Genomic DNA, 27,455 nt, shown 5'->3' on the forward strand with positions numbered 1-27,455 from the left:
TCAGGAGATATGTAGAGCAGCAACTTGGTCATCGGTACATACCTTTGCTACCCACTATGCAATAGTCCAGCAGTCAAGAGGTGATGCGGCATTTGGTTCAGCAGTTCTGCACTCCGCGACATCTCACTCTGACCCCACCGCCTAGGTAAGGCTTGGGAGTCATCTAATTGGAATTGATATGAGCAAGCCTTCGTCAGTGAATCTGGCCCGGGAACTTCCCACCCAGAACTGTTGTTCTTCGAGATGTGTTGCTCATATCCATTCCAAACCCGCCCTCCTTCCCCTCTGTCAGAGTAGCCGGCAAGAAGGAACTGAGGTGGCGCTGGATCAGCTGGGGCATATATTCGGCACTGTGAAGGCGCCACTCCAGGAGGCGCCTCAGCCAACTCACTGGGTGTGGCTAGGGTAAAAATCTTCCTACGATCGTGCATGCGGCGTGCACACACCTAATTGGAATGGATATGAGCAACACATGTCGAAGAACAACAGTTACAAAGGTGAGTAACCGTCCTTTTCCGCACATAAACTGGTTGCTTTCCCCAGTCAACACTTCACGTTTTCATAACTTTCAGAGTCCCCCTAGTGCTTTTCTGGAGATGAAACAGCCTGTGTTAGTGGAGGATTGATGCCAATTCACATTATCTCAGTGACTGTCAGCATCATAAACCCTATGCAAAAGTGAATCCCTTTAAAAATAAAGAAGTAGCCCGCTATAACATTTAAGCATATCTACTCCCAAATTTAGGTCACAAACATGAAGAGAAAGGCGTTACCTGAGATGTATATAGATTCACTGCTGCCGGGTTTTGTGCTCAGCAGCTGGGATAGAGACGTTGAGGCTGTGAAATGAGTAACCCGTTTTCAAAGGCAACAGTTTAGCACTGAACGTCCCCCGCCCCCGCCTCCGCCTTTCACCACTTCCCTGATTGCCAAAGTAAGGGGGGTGGGTGGGTGTGGTGAGTTCCCCTTTCTGGCTCCCAGGGCTGAGACCAAAAGATGACCAACATCGAGGCACAAGTACCCCCAGACAATGTGCAAAGCGTTCGCTGGTTGCAAAAGTGACCCCGCCGCCAGGGAGCCAAGCCCCAGCGGCGCGGCTCGGGGCAGGGGGGGATTCCCGGGGCGGGGCGCGGCCACTCCGGGCACAGCTGGAGTGCGGGCCGCTCCAGCTGTTACTGCCACATCCCAGCGCTTCTGCCTCTCGCTCCTGCCGGCTGGCAGGTTGAGGGAAGCGGAGGCGTCCCTCCTTTCCCGTCACGCCCTGGGGTGCTCAGTCAGCCCCGCAGCCAGGGAGGGAGCAGCCCGGGGCGCCTCCCCCCAGCCCCGCTGTCTTCCGCCTGCTGCTAACATCTGCTGCAGCCCGCGCGCTGCCTCGCAGCTGCTGCGGCCGCAGCCTGGGCTCCCCCGCTCTGCGGCGCCTTCGTCTGTGAATCTGGCCCGGGAACTTCCCACCCCGCCAGCCCCGGCTCAGAGCCGCTCCCCTGCCGGTAAGGCTGGTCCCGCGCGGGAGGCGGGGTCACCGCCCCTCGGCTGCTCCGGCTCCGCTGTAACTTTGCTGGCCGGGGTTCCCCTCGGGGAGGGAAGGGGGAGCCCGGCCTGCCCCCAGGCGTGGGGAGCACCGCGGGGCTGCGAAGCGAACCGGCTTTCGCCCGCCAGCTACACACACAGTTTGCCGGGCGGGGCTCACTCGGCGCCCCAAACTTTCGCACAGGCTCCGCCCTGCGGCTCGGAGCTGGCGGGCAGAGGCGGGGCGGGCTCGTGACGGATCGTGTCCAAAGGTGCCGAGCCCAGAGGCAACAGCGGCGACTTCTGCCTCCCTCCCCCCGGGCCCCGGCTGGCGGCGGGGGAGGACAGAGCGAGCGAGCTGAGGGGAGGCGCGCAGGGGCTCGCTCAGGGGTATTCGCCGCTGCGAGCGCTCGCTGCCTCCCGGGGACTCCAGCTGGCCCGGCCCGGCGCGGGATGAGCAAAGGTCGCCGGAGGGACCCGCGGGGAGGCCCGGAGCCACTGAGTTGCTGCGCTCAGCCAAATGGCTGCAAAGGTAAAGTGGGACTGGTTTGTCCGTGTTCAAGCTCGGAGCTCCCGGGCCAGGCACAGGCACTTTAGAGTGCTCTTTGTGCTCCGAGAAGCCTCGGGGAGCATTCAGGGGCCGGTGTCACTCCGGCTAGGTCCCGGGGCGTAAGGAAGATCTAATAAAGTGAACAACACGCACCAATCACATGCCTTTCTGGGGAAACAGCTGGCACAGAATGATCATCCAGGTCAGGTGAAATAATAATTCATTGGGAGCTGCTGCCACGGCTTATTGATACCAACTGTGGGGGCCGGTGCCCTGTTGGTCTGGGTTAGAAAGCAGTGGTTCCCAACCAGGGGTATACACAGGGGACATCAACTCATTTAGATATCTGCCTAGTTTTACAGCAGGCTACAAAGAAAGCACTAGCGAAGTCAGTACAAACTAACATTTCATACAATGACTTGTTTATACTGCTCTACATAGTATATGCTGAAATGTAAGTACAATATTTATATGTCAATTGATTTATAATTATATGGTAATATGAGAAAGGAAGCAATTTTTTCAGTAACAGCATCCTGTGACACTTGTATTTTTATGCCTGATTTTGCAAGCAAGTAGTTTTCAAGAGAGGTGAAACTGGGGGTATGCAAGAGAAAATCAGACTCCTGAAAGGGGTACAGTAGTCTGGAAAGGCTGAGAACCATTCTTTAGACTGTAAGTTCTTTCAGGCAAGGAATGTTTTACTCTGTCTACATTTTTTGGCACAATGTTTACAGTTTGTGGCCAAATGTTGCAAAAACGGTTGCATAACTTAGGCTCCACAGTCTGTATTTGTGCTGAATGCTCCTTGAAAACTTACTAATAAATGTAATTAATAATGAATATTCTGTGCCAGGTGTTGCACCAGAATGGCATGGTACTTTTGTTTGTTTGTTTTTTACTAGCCACACATTTGTAATTGTAACTTGCCATCTGGAGAAGTATGTACGTATTTACAGGATAGCTTGTAGGAATTGTATTGCATGTTTACATTTGCTGCTTGTGCTTCAACTCTGTGCACCACATCTGTCACTCCATTGAAATAAATGAAACAAGGAATAGACAGGGTAAGTGTGTGTGTGTGTGGGGAAAGAAGGTGCATGTGGGCCTGATTCTGCTCTCACCTGCATCAGCTTCACATCAGTGCAATGCCACTGACTACTTCTATCTCATGTAGGTGCAAGCGGGAGGAGGATCAGAGCTTTCAAAATTTTAGATCTTCTTTTCTGTAGTTAGTGAAAGATATCAAGGGTTTTCCTCCAAGATGGAGATTCCATGTTCTTGTCAGTGGTGTATTGCTTGAGATTTCTGACAGGAATACTGGATGTTTTTAAAATCAATTTGAGGAGAACTGTTAGGCTTGTAAAAATGAAGGACTGGGTTTACTGGCTGTGGTCAGGCATTCAGATTACTCCAAACTCATTCTGCTAATGCACTTCCAGTCTGACCTGCAGCACTCATGCCTTATGGTTCTAGTTTTAGGCCTTTTTATGAGCAGCAACTGTTAATCATGCCAACTTCTTAGTAAATTTTGGTTCCCCATTACAGTACCACTTAGAAGTTGGCTGAGCCATTCAAATTTGTTTTTTATCATTTGATGTTAGGTCTCCACAGATGAAAGGTTAGTGCATTAATCTATAGTAGCACTTAGCTTCCTAGTACATTTATTATTTGTTAAACTCAAGACCAGTTTTTTCTAGTAGAGGTAAAAAGTTAAAAAATGTTAAGTGCTAGTCTAGCCAGGAGAACATTTCCCCCTAGAGAAGAGGAGTTAGCAGTAAAGAGAGTTAGTGAACTCTCCTTTTTCCATGCTGCAAACCTGATCACCCTATCCCACAGAAAAATACATGGATTAGGTCATTGGGAGCAAAATTAGCCGTGAAGTTCCACATAATAGGCCAGATCTTTGGCTGATGTATATCACTGTTTCATTTAATTTCATACAGCAACACTGATTTACACCAGTTGAGGATCTGGTCCACAGAGGTTTCCCTAAATTATTCCAGGGGTTGGGGTTTGCCCTCCTGTGCAATGAACAGAGAGTTCCACACATACATCCTGAGGTCTGCGAGGCTGGGTACATCTGTGCATAGGCATTGAGCCTTCAGCCTGGCTCTGTGGCCCCATGATCCCTTTAGGATTCTAGGTAGCTCAGCTTTATTGGAGCCATGCTACGGGAGCTTCTTCCATCAGCAGCTACTGATAGCCCCTTCCCCCTGCCCATGAATAGTGATTTCAAGATATAGAGAGGGACAATGAAAAAGTTATTTGAAGCTTCAAGCTACATTGACTGTTTTGCAGATTCCCATGAGTTTTGGAGAAGGCAATACATGCCTAGCCCCTCTCCACTTGAAGATCTCTGACTTTGTAGAGAGGAGGAGTGGGAAGAAAGAATGGCAACATAGGTCTCAGAACAGAGGTGTTGGAACTAGGGCAGCTGGCGGTGTGGTAGCACCACCTACCTTTAAGTGGCTTCCATCATGTACAGGGTCTACAGTTTTGTTCAGTGACTTTCAGCACCCCAACAATAAAAATTGTTCCAATGCCGCTGTCTCAGAGGATGATTAGGCCCCTTGTAATTGTAAATCAAGAGTGAAAACACTGAGATGAGAATTATTATTGCAGATTATTTTTAAGAGAAAATGGGCCAACGTTTTCAAAAGCACCTGAGTGATTTAGAAGTTTAAGTCCAATTGAAAGGCAGTGGGACTTACGCTTCTAAGTTACGTAAGTGCTTTAGAAAATTTGACCCATGATGTTCTGGGCACTGTGTAAGACAAAACAATAAGACCATTCCTGCTGCAAGGAGTTTACCAGCCAAAAACAGATGCATAAAAGAAGATGCACTTGGAGACCCAGTTAACTTAGTGTAGGTATGTAATGATATCTCCCCTCTTATCTAGTGCTGGGGTAGAGTGTAGATATTGTGTGTGTATGTCATATGGTTTTGCAGAAATTACGATGTTGCCTTTCTGATCACAATAGTACCTCTGAGGTTGAAATATCATTTCTTTCTAAACACATGAATCAAAATTTCAAAAACTGAACATCTGAGCAAAATTTCTCACTGCTTGTACCTGCAACTGATCTGAAGAAATAAAGCCTGTTTCTCTTCCCACTTATACAGGAACTGCGTACTAGTGGAACTCCACTGACTTTGAGGGAGTTACTTCTGTTTTATACCAGGGTTTCTGAAAGTTGAATTAGGCCCAATGTCTTTCAAAGTAGCTGGTGTCTAATAAAAGAAATGTCTTTACCTGCAGTTCTCCAAAACCATATTTTTCAAGTTTGCCAGATTCAGGTACCATCAGGAGCAGATATTATGTTCCATTCTATAACATAACAAGAAAATGAGTGACAGCATAAGGTGCTATGCCTCAGTGTATTAAGCGGTACATTTGAACAACGGGCTGAGATCAAATTTTTCAGATGCCAAATGTTCTTTTACATAGTTCTCCTGCTATCAGGAGAAATTCTGAGCAAGTGTCAAAATCAGGTCATTGTGGATATTTAGAAGATGTCAATAGTTAAAGACAGCAGTAATTTCACACAATTCATGCTAAGAATGGGTAGTAGAGGATTTGGTACAGTGAAATCACGAAACCAAGCTGTTTAAATTATGAACTAAATATAAGCAGCTAAAGAGATTTGCTTATTACATAACACTTCCACGGTTACTGTACTTTTTAATTAATATTTTAATTTATATATTTTTTTCTCTTTGCAGGCAGGAATGTTCCCCCTGGTCCTCACATATACATGTCTGAATACTCGATTAAAACATAGTTAAAGAGGATACTAAAGCTTGGAACACTGTTTGTGGGTTGTAGGAGGATGGAGGAAAACAAGTACTCTTGTGTATCCAGTCAGCCATGGTGTCCCTCGAGCAAAGCTTTCTAGAACACTTTCTCAAGGAAAAAGATAAAGCAAAGTTCAAAAGGTAGGTTTAGACTGAATGTTGATTTGAGCAATGTTGTTGACTCAGCAGGTATAAGTTGGAGTGGTGAGGATTCCTGTGTGGAATAATAGCCTTGAAGTATCTGATCAAAGGTTCAAACCAAAGAGTCCATAAGGAACTCAGTAGTAATGTGAGCTGCTTCGTGCTCATAGAGAACTTGTGGGTAACTAGTCGAGGGTGTTTCCCCTTCCATTGCAGCTTAACAGGGAAGCATCATCCTCTCTCCTTCTAATGCCCTCTGCAAACCCTCCCCAGTTCTGTCCATGTTAACCTAAATTTCATGTCCCATGGAAAGCATATCAGGGGCTTTCACATCAGGTTATGTTTAATTAGGAATACAAATATGGATTTAGATGCTTAACTTTTAGGCAACTAAGTTTGAAAATTTTGCCATTAACTATATCTTTACTTATCCCTAGACCTTATGCTTATTTCCCCCCTCCTGCTGGGTTCCGCATCTCTGGGCCTCAGCTGGCATGACACAGTAATTTGGCACATATGAGGGGAAGAAATTTGCCTACTGAATCTTGGGCATTGTACCTGAGGGGTCCCAATCAAATAACATAACAAAGGGCCAGACCTAAACTTTGCTTGAGGGGAAGAAAGGTCTGGTGGTTAGAGCAGTATCCTAGGACTCAGGAGACCTATGTTCATTTTCCTGCTCTGCCACAGACTTCCTGTGTGACCTTGGGCAAGTCACTTAGTTTCTCAGTTGCCATCAGTAAAATAGTGATAATAGTTCTTCCCTCCCTCACAAGGTGTAGTGAGGATAAATGTATTAAAAAGCTTCAGGCGATCACATACTATGGTGATTTGGGCCATATAAATACCTAAGACAGATGGAAAAGAACATATAGGAAGTTTAAAGAACATACAGACACCTAGGACTGAGTAACAGACAGACAGGTAAAATAGTTAACGTTGGGGGCATCTGGTACTGTAGGGAATGAGAAATAAGTCTGTGCACCCACCCGCCTTGTGGGGTCTCAGTGCCCGGGCTCCAGCCTGAACCGAAAAGTCTACACTGCGATTTTTAGTTCCAGGAGCCTGAGGCAGCCAACCTGCGTTCTGAGACTTGGTGCTGTGGGGTTTATATTGAAGTGTGGATGTATCCTCTGATGTGAGCAAATACAATAGATGTATAAATACAAATAGATAATTATATAAATACAATGTACCCTCTGATGTGAACAAATACTAGGGCTTAGGAATAGAAGTGAAACTCTTAAGGTAGGATTTTACCCATCAGAAATATGAATACAGTCAGCAAGTGAATCTGTGTGGATCACTACTGAGTCTTCCTTAGCAGGGTTAACAAGACAGCATGGTGGGACTACATAATTGGCAGACCCATCTGGCAGCTCCTGACTTGGGTCACTGAAGCAATTATATTCTGTGCATGCTGCATAGAAACAGAAACAATGTGAGGAGGAAATCAGATAAAGTATCTAGTAATGGCAGAATTCCTTATGATCACAAATAATCCCTTGCAAAGATGCCACCAGTAAAATAGCACCATTTGAACAAAGATAAGAAATGTGTCAACAGTTCATGGGAAAGGTTGGACAAGACTCTGGGTAGAAGCAGTTATGTCGGATCTTGCCATTGACATGTTTGTTCTTCTGGACAGATTAGATCCAGAACTCTGGTTCAGGTGACCTTCAGGTCTGAGCATAACCAGTGGCCCTCATCAGAACTGTCCCCCCTTGGATTTCAATAAATGTTCTTCATGATTATCCCCTCCCTGTGGCGGCAGGACTGAATTATCTTAATATGTAACCCAAAAGATGAAGAAATTTGAATTTTTTTTAAAAAATGTAGTTTAAACAGTGTAGCTATTACTTTAAATATATCCTTGGACACTGGTTAATTCCCAAGTGTATGGTATGTCACTTGGCTGTTTTTCTAGAATCTAGAGTTTTGCATGGCCACGTGGGAGTGCAATGCCAGGGAGGAGTGATGCCTTCTGGAAAGGCTGGGTGAGGAGTCTGGGGGTGGAAAAAGTTGTTGAGAACACCTGAGAACCACCTCCTCCTCTTCCCCTGGCCTGCAGTCCTGATGTGACCCACTTCCCCACATTGCTAGTTCAGGAAGCAGCTAGACACAGCTGCTTGTGTGGGAAGCAGGCAAGAAGCAGTACTGAGCACAGAATGGCATAATGCAGGAAAGAGTTACCCAGAAGAGGTAGGAGTCAGTCCTCTGTTCTTGTGTACAGTCAATGTATCTACAAGCTGGTGGTGCATGAAAAGGTCATTGGCATCTCTGAGTTTCACAAGGAGCCTGGGATTTGCTGTTACTTTGTGTACACACAGTTTATGGTAACAATTGTAATAATAGTCAGGAGCTGCAGTAAAACATTTAAAATCTCCCAACAACCCAAATGCTCCCTGCGTAAATCGTTAGAGTCTTAGTCAAATGAAATCATGCCTAAGTCCGGGTCTTCAGATATAGCCACACCACAAGCCCATAGACTATGTTTACTATCCTCTTCTGATTATTTAAGTCCACAAACGTGTTTAGTTCATTTGAAGCCCAATTTAAGCCTTTTTTGCCCTGAAACCCAGTTGAAATAGCAATGCTGTCACTGAACTGGTCAAGACAATCTGCTGCCCAAGGCAAAACTTCAGTGTGCTGCCCCTCCCAGAACAGACTTTTGGGGTGGGAGGATATGTTGAGCCATCTGTTGGTTCGGTGGTGCCTAGTTTGCCTCTAGCTAGAGTGACCGGTGAATTGGTGCAAAGCCCTTCTGTTCTTGTTTAATTCTGAAATGCACCTGCAATCTTGGCCCTGAAATTCCAGGTTCTGTTGCTGGCCTTAGCAATTTCAGGACAATGAGACTCATTCAGAACTTGTGTGCCAGTTTTATACCACTTTATCTCTACTGACTTCCCAGGAGTTACTCTTCAGTTACACTGATGTGAGGTCAGAAACCGATCTAGTGCTCCTAATTGCCAGAGCATTGCCGGTCACAAGTAGCTCGAAGAACTAACACCAGTGTGATAGGCCCTATGCATTGATTAAATAGCTAGAGTACAAAGAATACATGAAATAGGAAGGAAACAAGGTGATAATATTTTTCCTGAGTAGCCTATAAACAGAAACCAAACTTAAAATCTTTCCAGAGAGATTAACTCTATCCACAATGGGTACACCCATTATCTTCTAGTTGCCATGAAATGTTCCTAAATATCATGTAATAACTCCATGCAGTACAGTGGAATTCCCATGTAACATAGCAGGATCTCGTAGTATAATGTATGCTAGCTTATAAAGTTTCTCATGCACTGTAGTCGATAATGTTATCTTCTGTTCACAAACTATGGGCCAAATTCTTTTCATATATATGGTTCCCTTAACTTAATTAAAAGTTGGATGCTTGCTGCAGAACATAGTTATTCCACCTGGATTTTGTCTGGGATACCAGGATTAACATACATATTCTTTAAAACGTCAAGTAGGACTTTTACTGGCCACCAGTTGCCAACACATAAGGTTTATGGTTCCTCTGAATTAACTGCATCTGATGTCAGCGGAACCACCGGTCCCTCCCAGCTGAACCCCTTCCACTGATACCCATGTTCTGATTTTAGTTTGATTTTTCCAAATAATCAGCTGCGAACTCTAGAGATTTGCTGTCAGGCAAAACAATTGTAATTGACCTCTGTGGTCTGCAAGTGGGCACTCAGAGTTGAGTTTAGTTATTTAGTTATATACCCTGGACTCAATTCTGCTGTCAGTTACACCGGTGAAACCCAGCTGCATGGGGGCAGAATTTGCCCTCACCCCCGTGCTTGTGAGTGGATTCATTTTTTGTTAAATGTGTACTTGGAAGGATCTTGAGCAGCGTTCATGGCTTTATGAATGGGAAACTCTGAATATCCTTTCAATCAGCAGTGTCCAACACTTGTAGCATGACAGTGGAACTTATTGCTTCAAAGAAGTCAAGAGACCACAATCCACGCTTAAGGGGGACCGATTCTCTGCCTTGTTCCACTCCCTTTGTGCCTCTCAGGCTGAGGAACAGCAGGGGAAGGACACTAGCTGTTCAGAGTGCTCCCGCCTCCCATGAGGATCCATTCCTGACTGTAGTCAAAGCAGTGGGAGACACTGGGAGAAATGAAGCCCCCGAACACATTCAAATACTTCCATTTAGAAATCACAGGGCATGGCTCTGGGAACACACACTGAACTCCTAATCAAATACACATTTTCTTCTTAATCCAATAGTCTCTGAGTGCCATGATTTAGAGCCTGGAGGGCCAGAGGTTTGACATCCCTGCTTTGGCTACAACAGATTTCATCTCGGACAAGCTGCAGATATGCATGTGTCAAACAAAAACCTCTTCAGATGAACTGCCCTGGATTTGAACATTCTACAGACATTGGTACCATAAAATGTCAGTGTGTCTGGAGAGGTCTTTTTAACTCCAAACAGAGCAACCAAGACTGTTTGGTGTTATCAGAGCTGTCTGCTCTCGGTGGGCAGGTGGGTGGAGAATCCCACTAGGTTTGTCAAGGAGGCCAGGTTGAGCCCCCTACAGAAAGTGCAGGGAAGCTATTCCCCTTGAGCCAGTGGATCATCTAATATCCGTATAGATCTTGGGGGAGAGCCACACAGAAGTCCTGTGCTTCCACTCCAGATCCAGAGCCCCTGTCCTCCTCCTGGGTTGCTGACATAGGAAACTCCCCCCACCCATTGCTACTTTGAGAACTTCTTTGGAAGTGTATGTGTGTTGTGAGGAGGAGGCTGTTTTGATTCCCCAGCATAGAAGGCGATGGAGGCTGTTTTAGCTGGATTTGTTGTTGCTGGGTTGAGGGAATGATATGTTCCCTTGGCCTTCCCTTTCTAGATTCCTCCCCACAAGCAGCACTCTGGATCCATGGAGGGTCCTTCCAGAGGGTCCAAAGTGGGAGGTGGCAAGGATCAGAGCAAGGCTTCAGTGAAAGTTGTTGACTCCTGCTCTGCGCAGGATGGGAGAGATCAGCATGCAGAGAGTCCTCTCTGTGCTTTGATCTTTGAAGATCCTGTTCCTGATTGTGACAGAATCTGACTGGCCACCCACAAAGGGATATTTGGAGAAGCATGCGGGGTAGGCTGTGCTAGGCACATGGTACTGTATTTAAAGAGCTGTGACTCGGTTGAGTCACTGCAGTGATTATCATACTTTAACTTTATTTAGCATATTTCTTCAGAAGAATCTCAAGAGCAGATTTCTATTTACACTGTGTGGTGCCTTGTCTGGGGTTTCTCAAGTCAGTGGGTTGGTCTATAGACCAGTATGCTAGGTGGGGCTCTGTATCTCTTAGTAGGATTTCAATGCCTTCTGCATTGTTGTATTAACTCTTAGCTTAGTAATATAATCATTGTTTGTCCTGCCTCCATGGCTCTGTCTACACTGGTTTATTTGTCCCTATGTAATTACATGAGTGCAAATACACAGTATAGATACACTGCACTGCTATAAGTCAGGGGGGTCACTCTGTGTGACTTACCGAGGTGAATTACTGGGATAAGATGTACAGGTGTAAGCCCTGTTTTGCACTGGTGTGCTATGGTGTGCAAATAACTGGGGTTTGCCCAGGTCTAACTACATCAGTGTAGCTACATTAGTGCCAACTTCTGTAGTCTGCCCAAGTTGGTGACTGCTGAGGAACAATCACTGCTAAGGAAGGACATGATCCTGTTCTTGGACTGGATTTACAGCAGTGAAATTCCACTGACTTCGTTGGAACAGTTCCTGATTTACTCTAGCATGAGATGTGTCTGGCTAGTATCTTACAGACAAAAAAAAGGGGGGGTGGTTGGGGGGTGGGCTAGATTGTGGGTTTAAGGCTTGTCCTTCCTTGTGGGGGTTATGATGCAGCTGCACTGCAGGGGGAGCCCCTGGGGAACTGCAAAATTCCTCCACAGTCTCCTCGTGGTGGAGCGGCAGCCCGCCTCCAATTTGAAGGGCATAGTGTATATTCAGCTCAACACTGATGTCTGTGCTGAGAGGAGCAGGCCCCACCTCCACTCCACCCACTTTGGGTTGGCTACAGCCACTTGGGTTAGCCTGGAGCATCTCTACATTCAGGGAGTGCAAGGACATTGTAGTTGACCCCTGTTGCAGCAACACAAGGAAGAGAGAGGCTCCTCCTCTCTCTCTCTCTCTCTCTTTTCCCTTACTCACTTACACAAGGCCATTACAAACTGCCCCAGATTATTTGTAGTTTTCGAACTTATAAAGCTGCTCAAATCTGTGTCTTGCAAAAAAACCACAGGAACATAGGAGGATGCAGCTGTGAATCCATCTAGACTGGCCTATCAGTGGCCAAAACCACATGCAGACAATAGCATAATAGGTCATGTGAAATAAGATGCCTGTTAGCGGTTTCTGCTCTGAAAACCTGGCAGTTAGCAGTCAGCACATGCCTTGAAACACAATAGTTCATATGCCCTATCCCTACTTGTGTCCTGTCTTACGTAACTGTGGATGTTCACATTAGTCAGATAAATGCCTACTCTTACAAAGCTGCTGGTCTCTATGATACAACATATAACGAGCCTGCCACAAGGTTAGAAAGTGTTTCCTAAATCAGTTTTAAATGTGTTGCTTAGCAGTTTTATGGTGTTCTTGCATTATGTGGAAAGGTAAATAAAAGCACCCGATTTACCTTCTGTCATTACTATCTACACTGCTAGCAAGTCCCTGCTCTAACTTAGACAGGCTGGATAGTCAGTGCAGAGTAGTGAGGGCTACAAGATGTAATAAGCCTTCACTTAGTCCTGAGGGACTATCCTTAGGCAGGTAGATGAATCACTACAGCTACCAGGTGGCATAACCTTGGTGGAACCCGATCTTGGCCATCAAAAGAGGGTGGTGACTCCCACCTCCTTTCCTGCCATAACAATCCTACATAAGGGAAAAAAAATATTGACCTTGCATGCAACACATAAGGAAAATGGAACTTAATAAGAGGAATGGTATAAGCACCTGAGATACGTTATTAGGCACAGCCAGAGATTGGATTAGATAACGAGAGGCCAAGGAGAAGGGTAAACTTGGGCATTTCTGTTCTATTCTGTATAGGTTCTTGTACCACTCTCATCATCATAGTATCTGAGCACTCTCCAGTAGCACATTAAGCATCATGACTAAGACTACGATTTTGTCACAGAGGTCTTGGAGGTCATGGAATCCATGACTTCCAAAGACCTCCGTGACTTCAGCCCCAGCAGCTGGGAGCTGCAGGGTCCCACCACCTCCCGCAGTGGCAGGGAGCTGTGAGGTATCCCCACCATCTGAGGCATCAGGGCCCCCAACCTCCAAGCCACCATGAACAGCAGGGGTACCCCGCAGCTCCTCGCCACTGCAAACAGCAGGGGGGTATCCCACAGCTCCCCACCACCGCAGACGGCTGAGGGACCCCTGCAGCTCCCTGCTGCCACTGGGGACAGGGGGACCCTGCAGCTCTGAGCTGTGGGTGGAGGGGAGACCTGGAGCTCCGAGCCCCCATAGGTGGTGAGGGTCCCTGGAGCTCCCACAGCTGCTCAGCCCCTTCCCATTTTATCATGGAGATTTTTAGTAAAAGTCAGGGACACGTCACAGGCTTTTGTGAATTTTTCTTTATTGCTTGTGACCTGTCCGTGAGTTTTACTAAAAATATCCATGACAAAACCTTAGCCTTAGTCAAGACTGACATCTCTCTCTCTCTCATCCTTTCCTCAGAGGGAGAATGATGTGCGCAGTGGAGTGTTATGTTTTCGTAGGGTTTTGGGTTTTTTAAACATACATGCTTTGTGTTTGTTAGGGCATGCTGGTTGAAAAAATATCTTGTGTACTTGGAATTGACGAACTTGCCCCTGAGAGAGCATGGTCTCCTGCACAGATGAGGTGGACAGCTCCTTTCTGCCAGAGGGGCGGCATTGTCAACCACAGTCTTCCTCTGAGGGCTGTAGGCAATCTTTTAGATATGCTGAGCACAGGCCACTCAGCATCTTGAAGATAAGAACAGAGACCTTGAACTTGACTTCATGTTCTATGGAAAGCCAGTGTAGGGAGCAAAGATAGGTCTGATGTGCTTGCGGTAACCATGTTGCTAAGGAGAAGTGCTGCAATGTTCTGTGCTAGCTGGAGTTTCTTAAGAGCTAATGGCTTCATGCTCAGGTTTATCCCATTGCTATAACCCAGATGGGAAGTGATGAAGGTGTGTCTAACTGAGGCCAGCTCATCATCCACCAGGATGGGACACGGTCTCCTAGCCAACAGGAGATGGTAGAAAGCATTTCTCCCAGATGCTGCTATGTGAGAGCTTAATGTCAGCTAAGAATCCAGCAGCACTCCTAAGCTATTGATTGAATTGACCAGTTGGGTGTGTGTGCCTTCAGTCAAAGGAGACTGCACCTAGGCTGCAAACTCTTCGAAGTGTGCTTTTCTCTGCTCACCAGCAGGGCTCAGCTTCAGCCAGTTGTTCTTCATCCATGAGCTGATCTCATCTAAACATTGGGCCATCTTGGTGGTAGTGGTGTGGTCATATATGGTGGAGAATAGGTAAAGTTGTGTATCGTCTTCATATTGCTGGTACTTGAGTCCATGTAGTCTGACCAGTTGATCGCTGGCCATGGGTAGATCCGGAATAGGACCAGAGAGAGAATTTATCCTTGTGGAACCCCATAAATGAAGAGTCTAGTCATGGAGGTTTAATTTTCTATCACTATTCTTTGAGTGCACCCCTCCAGGAAGGACTCAGACCATTTCAGTGCATTAACCTGGATCTCTGCCACCTCTCTGAAACAGGATAGCAGTATCTCAGGTCAAGAGTGTTGAATGCTGTAGAGATGTCCAGGAGGATGAGAATGGATGTCTGCCCTCTGTCCATTGTCAGGAGGAGATCATCCATCAGTACCACTAAAACTGTTTTTGTCCCAGGTCCTTGCCTGAATCCAGATTGTGCCAGGTCTAAGATATTGACTTCAGTCAGGAGAGTTTATAGTTGGCCTTTGACTAGCATCTCTATGAGCTAGGACAGGAATGGAAGGTTTGAGATACTGGGTGGTAGTTGGCTAGAACCAATGTATTTGGCTTGGTTTCTTCACTGTTAATAACACTACTGCATGTTTGAAGGAAAAGTTCCTTCATTGAATTAGACCTTACCTTAGACCTTAGCCCATCCCGTGCTTTGCTGCACATTGAACGACTCTCATTTGCCATCCTTGCCTGTCAACCGCCCTTCTCGCCAAATATTCCCATTTCGTGTTGAGGTGCTTGATGTCATTCAGAACTGTTTGTTTCCATGTTATTTGCAGTCTTCCTCTCTTTCTTCTTGCGTTTTCTGGCTTCCATTCAAGGGTGGTATTAGGTAAGCATTCTTTTCCCATTCTCAGCACATGTCCCAGCCATCTATGTCGTCTTTTGTACATTATTTGTGAGAGGGTGCCTTGTCCAGTCATTTTTCTGACTTCTTCATTCGTCTTCCTATATCTGTATGTTATTCCCAATATTCTTCTCAGACATTTGTGATGAAACGCATCCAACTTTTGCATATCTTTCTTGATAAGTTGCCATGTCTCACTGCTTTATGTTGTGATGGCGATAACAATTGCTTTGTACACGTTCAGTTTTGTCTTGAGGGAGATGTTTTTGAGTCTTCCAAATGCAGCGTTTGCTTTCTCGAGTCTTCTTGTTCTTCTTCTTTCTTTCCTCAGAACTAGTACCATCTTGGCTGATGATACTTCCAAGATATGTAAAATTGTCCACCTTCTCCAGTTTCTCTTCTTCAATTTTGATATTTGTCCCGATAGTCCCCACTAACATGACTTTACATTTCTTTGCATTGTATCTCAAACGTATCTTCTCCATTACTTCTTTTACTTGGTTTGTGCATTTTTATAGTCCATTGACATCTTCACTGTCGTCAGCAAAGTCTACATCAAATAGCCTTGAATTGTTTCACTTTAGGCCATATGTATCACTGTCTCATTGTTTTAATCCATAGTCAATGACTAGCATAAACAAAAAAGGAGACAGGACACATGCCTGCTTTACACCTGTCTTGGTGCTGAATGGCTTACTCAATCTGTTTTCCATTTTAATGCAGCATTTTGAATTGGCGTAGAATGCCTTCATAATGCTAATTAATAAAGCATTGGTTATTTCAGTCATGAATGGCACCAGTTGCTCAGGACTCTATCACCTATCAGGAAGGGCCTGGGTCAGGCTGTCAGGTCTTGTGTCCAGAGTGTCTTGTACTTTTGAAGAGTGAAGGATGTACTGACCTCCGGGAATTCAGGTGAGCTGTTTGTTGGCTCGCATAGGGAGAGCCGATTCATGCAGCTTGAGAATCCGTTCCATTTCCTGCCATGGAAAAGCAAAAATGAGTCAGCAGTTTCTCCCTCCATGAGGTCTTCTGTACTAGGGCTTGAAACCTGTCATTGGTTCTAAGCAGCCTTTGGAGTGGGGTTGGCTTCAGGAGCATGGGCTAAGAAAAGAGCTAAGTAGGCAAAGGGAAAGCTTGGCTTATTTGAGTTGGGAGGAGCTCAGAGAAGAAGTGAAGCTAAACAAACTGCTGCCAGCAAAAAATCATGGAGCAGTCACAGTAAATTTAGTAAACGTCACATTTTTCAAAAAGCAAAGGAGTACTCGTGGCAACTTAGAGACTAACAAATTTATTTGAGCATAAGCTTTCATGAGCTACAGTTCACTTCATCGGATGCAACAGACTCCAACGAGACACCAGCACCTTTCACCCACCCACCTCTAGCCTGCCTATGACATGGGGGAGTGCTGGGGATAGAAGTATAGAGACAGTTATACTGGCTTTATGCCATTTGTGGATTCCCCTAATCCTGAGGCTAGTCACTGTGTTCAAAAGCTATTCCAAAATCATCTTATTTAATTGCAGATACCTATATAGTTATTAGTGTATTAATCAACGCATTCTGTGGCTGAGGTGCTCCTGATCTTGTAGCAGTTTTGCAAACCATGATTTGAATAGTACTTCCTATGCACATTTCCTGAAGAAGGCCTTGCCACAGCAGTTTGCACGTGTATCCTTTGCTGACTGTTCAGTTTAGGGTGACCAGATATCCCGATTTTATAGGGACAGTCCTGATTTTGGGGTTTTTTTCTTCTATAGGCTCCTATTACCCCCCCACCCCCATCCCGATTTTTTCACATTTGCTGTCTGGTCACCCTGGTTCAGTTTCATATTTTTCAAATTCAGCAAAACATATGACCATAAGGTAGCAAAGCTGTCTTCTGCTCTTTGCCTTCCTATTAACCACACACTCATACAGTGGTAGCTAAACAGCTCCTTTCAGAGAAAAAACTGCAGACTGCTCTATGCATGAGCAGTTCCATTAAGAGGGAAAATGGAGTTATAACTAAGATCGCACCTGGATGCTGAGTCCTGTCTCATTTTAATCCAGTAATAGACACGATGCTCTTCACACTCTGCTGCTGAAAGCAAAAAACACCTTTTTTGTTTTGGAGAAAGGATCATTCTACTTCGCTTTCATTGGAATAAAACCTAAGTTTAAAAGTGGTTACATAGCAGGTGGCTTTTAATATGCTGTTGCACAACCTAGACCTCGGCAGTGCCTTTGTAGCAGTCTCCCAGAGCTCCAGGAGGCAGAAGGGTGCACTGTGTGCTCCCCTCCATTGCTGCCAGGGTTATGACCCCATCTCACCGCCACTTCCTTTGCAGCAGTTGCTGCCACCATCCGGGAGCAGCCCTTACCCCTGAAGGGAGGGCAGGGTCTTCTGTGCAAGGATCAGCCATACCTGGAGGTGTTGGGGGGGGAAGTACCTTACCCCTCCTCCCCGCTTATACACCCACACATTGGCCAGCCCCAATGCTGCCGATAAAGAGGATGCTCTGTCTGATTTTTAAAGCACTGGCTTCAATTCTTTATTTTTAATTTTAAAAAGCAATATTTAAAATATCTGAACAAAATAAATTTCCACTATTAACTGACCTGTAAAGAAATAACTGTATGGTTCTGATCCTGCTTCAACTGAATTCGATGGGATTTTAGCCAAGGGGCTAAATTCAGCCCAACTCCCTAGTAGCACAGAGATGAAAATTGTACTTCTGCAACACCAGGGACTGCTGGTGGTTTCTTCCTTGGAGGCGTGCAGGTGGAGATGAAAGAGAGTTGGCAAATCAACCATGTGATGCAGACACCCTTACTGAGGCTGAATAGTATCTTACTCTGCAAAGTGTTCCACTGACTTCACTATGCTACTTCAGCATGAGGAACAGCTTGGTGCAAACAAGGCTGACAAAATCTGGCCCTGAATTAACATGCTTATGATCTCCTGCTACTAAGTGAGGTTTAATATAAGAAAATAATAGTGTTTTCAATGCCCTGTCTTTCTGCTATCATTGTTTTTAAGCTGTAGCCAAATCAATGCGGTTTTGTTTCTAGCAGAAGCTGGAATATCTTTACTGTACCCTTCCATGATTAAAATCTCACTATATTGCTATCTTCCTACAGAATGAAGAGATATAAGTGTCCCTTCAAGTATCCCATGAGACAAAAGATCCTGATCCTGTTTTTAACGGTGTGGCTGCTTGCACTTCTGAAACTCCTCAATGTTGAAAGACTCTTATTCCCTCACAAAGGTATTTATTTGGTTGAGCACTTTTTAAGCACTTCTTCTTATGTTAAAAACAAATACTCCCATCTTAGAAACGACTTCCAGTATGAAATTAACTGTTCATGTATATACGAACAAGAACCCGGTGAAATTGGCAAGAGTTTAGAGATAAGAAGAAAAGACATCATTGATTTAGAAGATGAAGACGTTATAGCTATGACCAGCGATTGTCAGATGTATTATACACTTAGAGGATACCACCTAAAGCCTGTTTCCCCGGAGGAGGAAAGTTTCCCATTAGCCTACTCTTTGGTTGTTCACAAAGATGCAATAATGGTTGAAAGACTCATACACACAATATACAGCCATCAAAATATTTACTGCATCCATTATGACCAAAAGTCCGCTAATACTTTCAAATGTGCTATGGACAATTTAGCTAAGTGCTTCCCCAATATTTTCATTGCATCTAAATTGGAGACAGTGGAATATGCACACATTTCTAGGCTCCAAGCAGATTTTAATTGTTTGTCTGACTTGATGAGGTCGTCGTTTCCGTGGAAGTATGTTATTAATTTGTGTGGTCAAGACTTTCCTTTGAGGTCAAACTTTGAATTGGTATCTGATTTGAAGAAACTCAATGGAGGAAACATGCTGGAGACCATAAAGCCAAGTAGCAGCAAAAGGGAACGATTCACATATCACTATGAACTTGAGACAGTGCCTTATAAGTACATGCAGATGCCTGTAAAAACCAACATTTCTAAAGAGCCACCACCTCATAACATTGAGGTTTTTGTAGGCAGTGCCTATTTTGTTTTAAGTCGAGCATTCATCCAATATACCTTTGAAAACTCTCTTGCTAAAGATTTTTTTGAATGGTCCAAGGACACTTATTCTCCAGATGAACATTTCTGGGCAACCCTTGCACGTCTGCCTGGAATACCTGGGGAGATTTCAAGGTCAGCTCAAGATATAACAGACCTGCAAAGCAAGACTCGCCTGGTAAAATGGAATTATCTGGAGGACCACTTATATCCTCCTTGTACTGGTACACATCTTCGCAGTGTGTGCATCTATGGAGCTTCAGAATTAAGGTGGCTTATAAATTATGGACACTGGTTTGCCAATAAATTTGACTCCAAAGTGGACCCTGTTTTAATAAAATGCTTGGCAGAAAAACTTGCTGAACAACAGAAGGAATGGGTTGATTTGTCTTCTGAAAGCTCTTTCATGCACAGACGTTCTGCAGATGTTTCACTATAGCAGTACACTATACTCAGTAGTCAGTGTTATCCAGAGTCTGACGCTCCATAGCCTTGACTTTGTACAGTCATTTATGGGGTGTAAAATACTACCGAATCAGAATGCTCCTTCTGCACAAGTGTAAATGACTACACAAGGTGCAACAGAGAATCAGAATGCAATGGAGAGTCAGCCCCCAGACGCGATGGATCATTGTATAAATCACCAAACCAACACTGTGTCCTTAATATCTTTCAAGGTGATACTTATAAAAATGAACTCCACTTTTGAATGCTTTTGCGGGAGGCTGTGGCACTGTCTGTGGTAATGGAATGCTTCAAATTGAGCCTGCTTGTGCAATAGCTAGGATAATTCCTCATGTCTGTCCTCCTTATTCCCCTCTTCTTCTTTAAAAGTTTTGAAACATAGGAAGGAAGATGTCCAGGTCTGCTACCTCAGGAAAGCTGGAAGGGGAAAATCCAAAACTCAAATGATTCTAAATAGAGAGTCTGATGACCACTGAGCCATAGGGCTGATCCTGTGAACCCTTGTAAAGCACCTCGAGATCTGTGGCTGACAAGTCTATTGTGGTTAAAATTATAGATTATAACAACTTCTTCTCACCAAAACTATTTATGAAGTCTATAAATGCATGGAACACAGATTCCCTTGATGTTCACATAAATAGGAATATATTTTTAAAACTAAATGCAATTTAGGCTGGTAGCCTGCCATTACTCCTTTGGTGCTGTTCTGGTTTATCATGATGATATGGTGTATGGGGACTTTCTAGAATGGGAAGTATTGATTGTATTTACAGAGTTGTGCATTACCATGTTCACACTTGGGAACTCATAGAATACATAGAATTATGCTGTCATATCATGAAAGGCTGTTAGGGTGTCAAAGGGTCAAACTTAGGCCTTGTCTATACAAGACAACTTGCACCAGTTTAACTAAATCAGTTTAAAAACACATCTTAAGTAAAGCCACTACGAGTCTGTATGAACAAGGCCTTATAGACTTCCTAGACCATGGAAAATAAGGGAACGTAGAAGTGATGCTGTCTGCTGAGTTAGTATCCCAGGGCCCCCATCATGCTACACGTTACTGTGAAATACTTGTTTGAAGTGAAGTACAAGGTGTGCCCAGTCACAACGCTGTGAATTGTAAATATCCTGATGAATATCTGTTCTTTTTGATGATATAATCCAAAGCTCTTCTACCTTGTGGCATGATGGTCTACAAAATGTTTTCAAATACAGTCTAGCACCAAAATTTAAGATTAAATTTCTGGATTATTTTCGCCCCCTCACTTGTAAAATTTAACATTGGCTATAGATAGATGTATAACACACACACAGTATATATGTATACATGCAGTGTGGAGACCCCTGGCACTATTCTGTGATAAAATATGAACAAAAAATCACAATAATTATGCATCTTTGAGGTCATCACCTGCCCCTCATCCATCCCTCTCTCTCTGCTGGGACTTGTTTGAAATGACTGGTATGACCCACCTGTGGCTTTGCCATTCATGAGAAATGTGGCCATATCAAACATATGCTGAGATAAGTATAAAATTTAGTGTGGGCAGAAACTTAGCATACAAACAATTATTAATTAGGTATTATACTACAGTGGGGAATTTTTGCTTATTAAAGCCAGAAACTTCCCCCACACCCTCCACAAAAGCCTTCTATATAAGTTCATGGCTATATTTGCATCATTAGATGGCGTCCCATATTTCCATCCTATTAAATACAAGGGGCCTGCTCATGGTCCCATTCCACCTCCTTTGCACAGCTCCAGTAGCACAAAGCAGGTGGAAAAGCAATTTAACTGGCCAGCTGGGGATTTTGCCAGAGAAGGCAACATGGCAGGGATATTACCAACAGAAAGAGGGCATGAACATTGCTGCGGTTCCTGGCTGCCAGAGTAGCCTTTGCAGACAACACAACTTAGAGCTCAAGTTGCTACTTTGGATCTTCCAAGCTGTGCTGTGGCAGAAGAATTAGTCCCCGGGATCAGGCCAAAGATATTTTTAGTGGCTGGAAATAGGGGAGGCTGACAAAAGTGGTAACTAAGTTCTAAGAGGCATTTTTTAAGGAAGAGGAAAAAGTGACCAGTTTAGGAGACTAAGAAAACCTTCTTGGTGGAGGGCAGTACTTGCCGAGCGCCTCCTTGACTTTGTTCAGGATTTGCCACAGATTTCATCAAAGGAAATTATTGTGAATGCCACAATAAAGCTTATTTGAATGTGACATCTAAAATTGTATTGAGTCTTCTCCCTCTACTATCGTTGTTATGATTAGTGTATACAGTAATTAAAGTACACTTTAATTCACTTGAGAAATATGCATATTTGTTAGGTGTGGTCATCTGTCCATTTCCCCTCTCCTCCATGTCTCTATCATACACACAATTGGTCAGAGGCAGCTCTTTATTTTAGTAATCGCTCCTTTTAACGAAACAAGACCCTGCACCCAGACACCCTAAATCCTGGGAAAGTTTGGATCCAAAATTTGCAGCCCAAGTTCATCTCTGTTGTTTCATAGCGTGGTTGCTCAGCAACTACAACTCAAGGTCTTTAGACATTCTTTATCCACTGTTACCTGCACTGTCTCCATCTCAGAATTAAGAATGTGAAAATCCATGGATTGATGATATAAAAGAAGATACACATCACTGGTGAGTTAATGATGCCCTGATACTAACCACCCCCAAATGAGTATGCTGCAGTATGGACTCTCCTCCTAGCTTGTTGCTGAACCCACGTGCAACCACTTCTCTCTGCTAAACCAGTGATCTAACCCTACCTCCCAGCTGCCAAACCTGTTCACAGTCCACCCTTGACCGGTGCTCAGATCCAACCCCAACCTACCAAATCCATCTATGAGTCTCTCACCCCACCACAGCCTCCCTGACGTTGAGAGGTCAGAGAAACGGGGGAAAGTGTGAAGGAAAAAAGAAAAAATTGCAGAAGATAGAGAATTTCATGGCTTTGGCAGGAATTTACTTGGCTCATTGAAAGGGGATTTCTGGAGCTTGGCAGGCAAGTGAATCTGCAGGTCTCTTTGGCTCCAGTCCTACAATGACTGAGGCACGTACTTAACTTTAAGTAGAATGGGACTTCTCACGTACTTAAAAGTTAAGCACATAAGTCTTTGCAGGATTAGTGTCACCAAGAGCCCAAATGTTGGTGTCATGGAAGTCAATGGCAAAACTCTCATTAATGCCAATAGAACCAAGCTTTGGTACTAAGGGTCCCAAGCTGATTTATTTCCAGTGAAGTCATGGAAAGATTGATATTGACAGCAAGGGGAATTAGATTGGGCCTTTAAAAGTTTAGCCAGCAGATTGATCAATTTTGAAAAATAGTCACAGACAACACTTTTGTAACTTGTCATGCTAATAAATGGACTGGGGTGAAAGCGGGAGGGAGATTGCCAATTTGAATGTGTGGTTCTCACTGTTCATATTTTCTTTAATGTTGGAATAAAAGGATTTTAAAAGGAAGATTAGCAAATATAGAAAATGATCATACATTCTATATTTGCAGTTAAAAAAAAAGTCTTGGTTGAGAATTTCTATGACTGCTGCATCATTAGCTTGTGTCATTTAAATCAGAATGTGGACCCATGAGAAAAGCAAAATGCAGGAGATGAAAATGGTGAGTAGATGGTACCTTATTGTGAATTAGCAGTGTGACCTTGATTGTTAGGTACAGGGATAACCTTTGTTGATGTTTTTGTAGAATTTAAATTAGCTCTTGAAGGTAATGGTTTCTGTTTATGTGAAAATGATGGTTTCCTTTTTTTTAAGAATAATGTAATCAGTGTGCATTTTATTCTAGTATCTGCTGAAAATATTCCTGTGCTTTTTGTATTTCAAGTGAATAGTTTGATACTCCTTTCCTTGTAAAGCTTTCCAAAAACGTTTGATTTCAATTGGCGACACCTTTTTGCAGACACTGCTGCTATGTTTGTTTCCCCAAATCAATTTTCCATTCAGTTGTATTTTATGGGATTTCACTTTGTTGCTCTTGATGAAAAATCAAGTGGGCTTTGAGATCTCTCCTTTAATGAATGGCAGTAAGTGGATGCAGTATTCATAGTCTTAAATACGCATTCCCTTTGCAGAGGTCAATCCATCAATAATACATGCTGGAAATGTAGACATAATGTTATGCTGTACGCTCATCTCAGGAGCATTGCAAGGGACAAGGTCAAAAGACAAGGAGTATATTTTATGACAGTGTAACCACTCATGCTTGAATGGGTTAATGAGTTTATAACAGTTACTTTGTCACTGAGGCCAAATCCTGAGTAGTCAATGGGACTGAGTTGCAGATGCTCAGCACCACTTAGGATTGGGCCCTGCTCCCATTCAAGTTAATAGCAAAAGTTGAACAGAAGAAGGATCAGGCCGTACGTCTAGATGGAGCACATGTATACACACGCCTACAATCTGACTAACTGAACATCATGCATCTTCCTCAGTCTATCCCTTGTTCTTCATCGCAAGCCCCTGAAGTGGTATAAGGCCGACTCCTGCTCCCGCTTTCTCAGATGGATGGTCCGACTGTAGTCAGTGGGATTATTGTGCAAGTAAGACAAGCAGAGTTTGGCCCATGGATTCTATGTCTACAGATAGGATTTTGTTCTAACACCAGTGACTTCCATGAGAATTTTCCCACTGACCCTCAATGGGATTGGGATTTGGCCATTCATTTACAAAGAGTATAAAAGTCTTCAAAAACATTCCAGTGTGCGACAATGTTTTTCATAGTACAGTACAGAAGAGATGGGTAGTGTACCTGCGGACCTATGAATGCAAGTATGTAACGCTGCACAAGAGAATACTGTTCCAATAGCTGGTCATCCTGAGCCGATAGGCTCCACACTAAACAGAAATAAAAAACAAATTGGATGAAAAATGTGTAGCGTTTTCCTTTAGTCTGACGTTCATGAAATAACAGAGCCAGAGCCTGATCCTGCACTACATACTCAGGCAAACATCCCAGGGAAGGTAATGGGATTTTGCCTTAGTTTGCGAGGCCGTACACTCAATTTGATGGTATTTGTCTGTCTGTCAATAACTTTTGAATGCTGCATCTGATCAATTCCAAAATTTCAGGGAACATTCTAGGCATCAGTGGCCAGAGCCCTATTGAGCTGGAGCGGGGGCCGAATGGAAAACCAAAGGGGAGAACATAGGTGACGTATGGAGCTCCTGGCATCAGCAAAGTCACGGCTTCAGGCACCTCTGTGATTGTCTATCGATCATGCACTGGCTGATGGCATCTATTAACACCTTCCAGCATAACAGAACCCCTTCTCTTCTCTGCTTTTCCTCCCAATTGAGTTTAACATGTTGCCACCCTGAATGACTCATCTCCCAGAAAAACAATAATGAGGGGAGAGAGGGAGATGAGAGAGTGCATACAGCCCCTGGCATGGGGTGGAGGAACTAGGAACTCTGTTATGGGGAAGGGAGGAAATAAGGGGTTACAGAACCCTAGTATGTGTTGGGGGGTGAAATTAAGGAACTCTGATATGGGGGACAGGGCACAGAACCCTTAGCATGGAGGTGGTGAATGGGGGGTCCTAGTATGGGGGGGGGAAGGGAATGGGAGTGAGAGAAACCTTGCTGTAGAGAAGGAGAGAACAGGGGACCCACAGAACCCTTGCCATGAGGAGGGGAGAATGGGGGACCCCGGTATGGGAGGTGAGAGGGATGCAGGTAAACAGAACCCCTGGCAGGGGGGAAATTGGGGGAATTACAGGGAGTCCCTGCAATAGAGCGGGATGGGAGAGTGGCACATAGTGGAGGAGAATGGAGGGATGCAAGAAGCCCCTGGTTTGTGCAATGATCTCGGTCTACACAAGCTACAAAGTGTGTGGCCCCTGAGTTACCTGAGTATGTACTGCAGGGGTTGGCGCAGAGGTCAGATCAAAACAAATCATGTCCGAGGATGGGCTGCCTTGAGAGGGAAGAGCAGAAGCATCTGACCTTTGGAAAGTTCTGGCGACCACAAAGAAAAGATGTAATAAGAGTTAGTAACTCAGAGGGCTTTGGAACATGCTTTCTGGAACTAGAGGAGCCTTGTATTGTCCTGCTTCACCCTAGCTGTGGGGACAAGCAAGCCAGAAGTGAGCAAGCAGAGCACTGTCAGAGGTGAACAGTTAGGATAGCAGAAGTGTCTGAGCTGGGACAGAAGATGCCCTTTCCATTGCCTCTCATTCTCCTGGTTCAGTGCCTCTCCTTTCTGGGCCAAGTGCTGCTTTCCTTACTCATGTAAGTAGAGTTTGGCCTGGTGAGGTGTGACGGCTTCTCCTGGGTAAGGAAGGCAAGACTGGACCACTAAAGTAAGAGTCAACAGAGCTACAAGAGAGCCCTGGCCCCTGGCTGGATTCAAAGCGTCCCTCCCTCCTTCCCAAAACCCTTGGCAGAGGGTGGCCTCCTCTGACAGAAGAGGAGAGTGACTGCTGCCCATTCTTCGTGTATGGAAACAGCATCCCTTTTGCCTATGGAGGGACTCCAGGTGTGTGTCTCTGAGTCAAAGTTCCTCAAAGGTGGGACTGTGTTTTTTCGATTATACAGCAGCAAGGACACTGATAAAACAATGAACAAGTGTGGCAAAGGTGGTGAGGACAAATGTTATGAATTGTTGATGTACAAATATTTCTCTCTGAAAAGGCCTTATCCAAAAGGCCCTATAAGGTCTTTCAGTACAGTAACCACATCTTGGTTGTTAAGATGATTGTTGGTTCAACGTGTAGTTGCGTTGAGATTCACACAGAAGCCAGCGCCAGGCCCAGTGGCTGTAAGTGAGCTGGTCTGTTGCTATTATTATTTATATTGCCATAGCACCAAGGAGCCCCAGTCACAGAGCTGGACTCCATTGCATGGGGGGCTGTACAAACACAGAACACAGGGTAAGTCTGGACTACAGCTGGGAGTGAGCGTTCCAGCCTGGGTAGACAGACTGTGGTAACAGGGCTCGGGCTAGAAATAGCAGTGTGGACGTTGTGTCTCTGGTGGAGATTCAGGATAGCTCAGACCCAGGGGATGGACAAGCTGTAGAGCCCAAGCTGCTGCCCGGGCCACACTGCTAATTTTAGTGCGCTTGCTACCCCTGCTAGCATGAGTCTGTCTACCCACTGTGAGAGACTGGGTCAGTGCAGAGACCCAGCTGCAGTGTAGACATGCCCAATGAGGTCTAGGAAGTTTCTCAGATGAGATATGCAGGATCCAGACAGCGTGCCTAGGGCAGAACAGAGAGAGAGCTTATTTTCTGACTACAGAAGTGGACAGAGAAATATCTTAGCTGGGATGTCTGCAAGTGGAATTGCCTGTGTGCAGCTTGGAGGTTATCACCTCTGCTCAAGGGAAACAGGACTTGGGTACATTTTGAAAACAAAAATGGATTTGAAGAAAGTTGCCAAAAGCTGCATCAATTTCTCTTCCCCCCAGGAATCGGACCCACTGCAAAGCCTTAAGAATCTGCTCCTGCTTGGCAAAGGTGCAACAATAATAATGAGAAGAAGATTACAATATTTGGGTCAGAGAGGGCAGGAAAACATGCCAGCATCTGAGAGAACAGTCA

General features: G+C 44.7%; 1 protein-coding gene across 3 annotated transcripts in view; it reads left to right on the forward strand.

Moving 5' to 3' along the window:
- Positions 1-1,552: 1,552 nt before the first annotated feature.
- The window catches only part of GCNT4 (glucosaminyl (N-acetyl) transferase 4), a 35,113-nt gene continuing 9,210 nt past the window's right edge, over positions 1,553-27,455 (forward strand). Inside the window, exons 1-4 of one of the 3 annotated variants that reach the window (XR_012639520.1) lie at positions 1,553-2,038; positions 5,784-5,996; positions 18,493-23,516; positions 27,323-27,413. Coding sequence is in view for 1 of the 3 variants with exons in the window: in XM_074952718.1 (XP_074808819.1) it covers positions 5,929-5,996; positions 18,493-19,861 (1,437 nt within the window). In the remaining 2 variants the exon portion in view is untranslated. Of the gene's footprint in view, positions 2,039-5,783; positions 5,997-18,492; positions 24,767-27,322; positions 27,414-27,455 lie in introns of those variants that run through there. The other 2 variants (XR_012639521.1, XM_074952718.1) reach the window with 2 other exon arrangements.

This window comes from Natator depressus, chromosome 5 (assembly GCF_965152275.1).
Source record: "Natator depressus isolate rNatDep1 chromosome 5, rNatDep2.hap1, whole genome shotgun sequence".
NCBI lineage: Eukaryota > Metazoa > Chordata > Testudines > Cheloniidae > Natator > Natator depressus.